Source organism: Macrobrachium nipponense, chromosome 10, assembly GCF_015104395.2.
Source record: "Macrobrachium nipponense isolate FS-2020 chromosome 10, ASM1510439v2, whole genome shotgun sequence".
NCBI lineage: Eukaryota > Metazoa > Arthropoda > Malacostraca > Decapoda > Palaemonidae > Macrobrachium > Macrobrachium nipponense.
Genome location: NC_087204.1, coordinates 109,107,451 through 109,111,820, shown reverse-complemented (window position 1 = coordinate 109,111,820; position 4,370 = coordinate 109,107,451). Strand labels below are relative to the sequence as shown.

The window sequence follows — 4,370 nt, the reverse complement described above, 5'->3', positions numbered from 1 at the left end:
GTGTTGGTTAATCGGTAAATTATTATACGAGAGAAAGAGTTATGTACTGACTAATCTGTAAATTAATTTTCTGAGAGAGAGAGAGAGAGAGAGAGAGAGAGAGAGAGAGAGAGAGAGAGAGAGAGAAAGTCGTGTATTGATTAATCGTTAAATTATTTTCGGAGAGAGAGAGAGAGAGAGAGAGAGAGAGAGAGAGAGAGAGTCAGTCGTGTGTTGGTTAATCGGTAAATTATTATAGGAGAGAAAGAGTTATGTACTGACTAATCTGTAAATTAATTTTCAGAGAGAAGAGAGGAAGATAGAATGTCGTGTATTGGTTAATCGTTAAATTATTTTCGGAGAGAGAGAGAGAAACATTTTTTCTCCCATAGCAAGTATCTTGCGACGAGAGATGGATAGACGATTGCAAGATAGAAAAATGAGCGTCTGGAAGAGGAGTTGAAATGCTTCGCTTTCGCTTGAAAATTTTGAAAAACTTAAGATTTCGAATGACTTCAGTGAATTATAGTGTTTTCATGGTAAAATAGAATGTGGCCCTCTGATTGATTTAGCTACAAATATAACACTTATATGAAAAAAAAAAGTTACTGAATCAGTAAAATCACTGTGGACAAGTGAAGAGCTGAAACCTGTGTGTGACAGGGAGACCTAGAGAGAAACAAAAGAGACCTATAAAGACAGACTATAGAAGGTCTTAAGTACACACAAAAGTCCTCACCTTTGCGTTCATGATGTATTTCCCAGTCGGATTCTGTGCGGAGTAAAGTATGGTTCAGGTTTATATATGCATTGGTCACGGTCGTGGAGGATGGCGAAGCCACGCCTCTTCCCCCACCCCCCTCCCCCCTGTTGGATTCAACTTCCCATCTCTGCCCTTTTACGGAAGGAAAGGTCGCTAATTGTTACTTATTATTGTTACCTATTATTATTATTATCATTCTGCACTTTTTGGACTTTCCTCTTCACCTCTTGGTCGGTTTAATAGTTTCCTTTTTATTTGTGTGTTTTTTTTTTCAGAATGAGAAGGTTTTGGTTTTGTTAGCTAGCGTGAAGTCGTCTTCAGTTTCCTTGACGCCTTCCATAAAGCTTCAGTACACTTCTGTTGAATAAAGCAGTTAATTGTTATTGTTACCTGGTTGTTGTTCGAGTGTTGTAGGTCTCAGTTGCGATGAGAGAGAGAGAGAGAGACGTGCGTCGAATGCTCCGTCATAGTATTCCTCAAACCCAGCTGGGGGAAGCAAGCAGCTTTATTCTCTCTATCTCTCTCTCTCTCTCTCTCTCTCTCTCTCTCTCTCTCTCTCTCTCTCTTTAAATCGGCTGTTGGACGTTCTTGTGATTTCACAGCTTTTACATTTCCCAGTCAGTCGCTGGAATCAGTTCCTGAAGTGAAGTCGTGGATCAAGTTTATTAGGTCAAGAACTGTATATATTTAGAAACATTTTCCTCTTGGAATTTGACTCTGTTGGCTGTTAGGTTGTTCATAGATGTAATTACTGATCATTTTAACTGGAATATTGAATGTGTTATACTTAAATACATAAGTATAATAAGTATATATATATATATATATATATATATATATATATATATATATATATATATATAGATATATATATATAGATATATATAGATATATATACATATATATAGATATATATCTATATATATAGATATATATATATATATATATATATATATATATATATATATATATATATATATATATATATCTGCAACTGATCTATCCCTTGGAAAACGGAGTCTTGATAGAAAGAGTAAAACCAGCACTTGTACATAAACATCCTTTATTTTCTTATGACTACCGGTTTCGGAGTAACTGTCTCCATCATCAGGTCTATACAAAAAACAAATAACAAAAAAAAGAAAGGAAAAAAAAAAAAATTAAAAAATCACTAAATTACGATCGATCATTAGAATGAAGAAATGTTCACACAAAGGTTACATTGTATATATAATAAAAACAAAAGTAATGTACAAGCATAAAAAAGGGGAAGTAAGCAATATTAAAAAATAAATAAATAAATAAATATATAAATAAAATACCTGCATCATGAAGGCATACAAACATACACACTAAAAATTTAAAAACACAGCATCTCCGTGGACCTCTCGTTGTTACTGAGGGAAGGTTTCACTTTAAAAGTGTAGAGACCTTTTCTACTAATTGCCAGCTCCATGGGGCCACTCGACTAGAGAGAATGGAAATGAATCTAACCTAGAGGGAGGGTGATCACTATTTTCTGCGTGATCCCGTATGGCACTGAATGGTGGTTTTGCTAAAAGCCTGTTTGTCCTAACTGATCTTCCCAAGTGTTCAAACCATCGTACACGTTGCTTGGCGCTTTGTTTTCCCCACGTAAATTGCATTACAGCAATTGCACTCGTATTTATATACAACATGAGAGGGCTGTAGTTTTTTTCTGGGGGTACGATTGGCTTTGTACTTGAACAAACCACCAACCAAAATAGGTATACTTAGGCTTGAACACTACCCTAACATTAACTTGAGGATAAAATTCTCTTAAAAGTTTTAGTAGTCTATTTTCAACAGAAAAAACTCTTATTACCATAGAAAACATGGTAAAATACAGTACTGCTTTATTGGCTTTTAAAATGGAAACTTTCGGGAACAATAATTTTTCTAGCTGTTTACCAACATACGTATCTATGAAAGCATTATTAAAACCGTTTTTTTGAAGCATTTCTTTTATAAACTGAAATTCTGAATGAAGACTAAAATAATTTGAACAAATGTTAAAGGCACGGGTCACAAGTGTACAAACTAAATTGCGTTTATAAACTATTGGGATGAATGAAGAGAATTTCGTTGTGAGTCCTGTAAAATGTTGGTTTCCTGTAAACTGATGTTGAAAAAGTGTTATCGCTGGTGTTTAACTTATGAGCACGTCAAGGAAAGCTAAAAGTATTATTGTTCTCTACTTCTGAAGTAAATTCAATATTTTGGTGTTTTTGAGTTAAAATAATCAAGAAAACAAGGGTACATGTTCTTCAGATCTAAAAATTAAAAATGTATCATCTACATAACGTCGGTAGAACAGTGGTTTAAAAGAACTGGGACAATTATCTAACCAAACAACTTCGTGATGAGATAAAAAGGCATTGGCCAAAGTAGGACCGAGAGGGTTCCCATTGCTACACCATCTTTTTGTTTATATACATTTGCGTTAAACATAAAATAACATTCAGACGCAGCTAATGTGAGTAGGTTTGTGTAACTGTTGTTTATTAAAATTACGGATACTTAATTGAGTCATTAAACAAGTTGTTGATGCATAGTATCAATGGTTTTCTGCTAAAGGAATATTAGTAAGTAAAGATTTTAACATCGAAACCTCACAAGAACACAATTACCTAGTTCTAGATCACAAATTTCTTTGGCAAAAGTAAATGAATCTTTAACTGTATACTGATTGCATGTTACCAGGAGCTAAAATAGGAACAAGAAACTTTGACAAATGTAGTTGTTAAAGTACCTATAGCTGACAATGATTGGTCTGAGCGGGACACCTTCCTTGTGCACCTTGGGGAGGCCATAGAGCACTCCAGTTTAGATCCAGATGTAATAGAGTCGTTTATAAGTTATGTTCAATCTAGAACACCCTCAGACTTCAACTTTCTTAAGAAACCTGTTAATACTTTCCTCCTTATTGAGTAACTTTAAAAGAATGTCGTCTTTAACTACTTCAAATTTAGTGTGGTCGTCAAGGATAAATTGCATCTTACTTAAATATTCATCTTTATTTAAAAGACAACCCCGTTGCCTTTATCAGGTCGTATTACCACTATGGATTTATCTTTGGATAAGCTTAATAAAGCAGAATGCTCTTCCTTAGAGATATTGTGATAAAATCGGTATGAGGATCAAAATATGCTTGTACATTACTTTGTTTTTATTATATATACAATGTAACCTTTGTGTACATTTCTTCATTCTAATGATCGATCGTAATTTTAGTGATTTTTATTTTTTTTCTTTCTGTGTGTTTTTATATAGACCTGATGATGGAGACAGTTACTCCGAAACCAGGTAGTCATAAGAAAATAAAAGGATGTTTTTATGTACAAGTGCTGGTTTTACTCTTTCTATATATATATATATATATATATATATATATATATATATATATAATATATCTATATCTATATATATGATATATATATATATAGATATATATATATATATATATATATATATATATATATATATATAGATATCTATATCTATATATATAGATATATATATATATATCTATATATATATATAGATATATATATATATATATATATATATATATATATATATCTATATATATATATATATATATATA

The 4,370-nt window shown here is 32.3% G+C and overlaps 1 protein-coding gene across 2 annotated transcripts in view; it reads right to left on the bottom strand.

Annotated features, from left to right (window-relative positions):
• LOC135223891 (larval cuticle protein 9-like) overlaps positions 1 to 771 on the bottom strand; it is a 3,270-nt gene extending 2,499 nt beyond the window's left edge. For both annotated transcript variants that reach the window (XM_064262808.1, XM_064262809.1), the window contains exon 1: positions 719 to 771. In XM_064262808.1, the coding sequence (XP_064118878.1) occupies positions 719 to 730 (12 nt within the window). In that variant the 5' untranslated portion in view covers positions 731 to 771. The remainder of the gene's footprint in view (positions 1 to 718) is intronic.
• Positions 772 to 4,370: the final 3,599 nt, after the last annotated feature.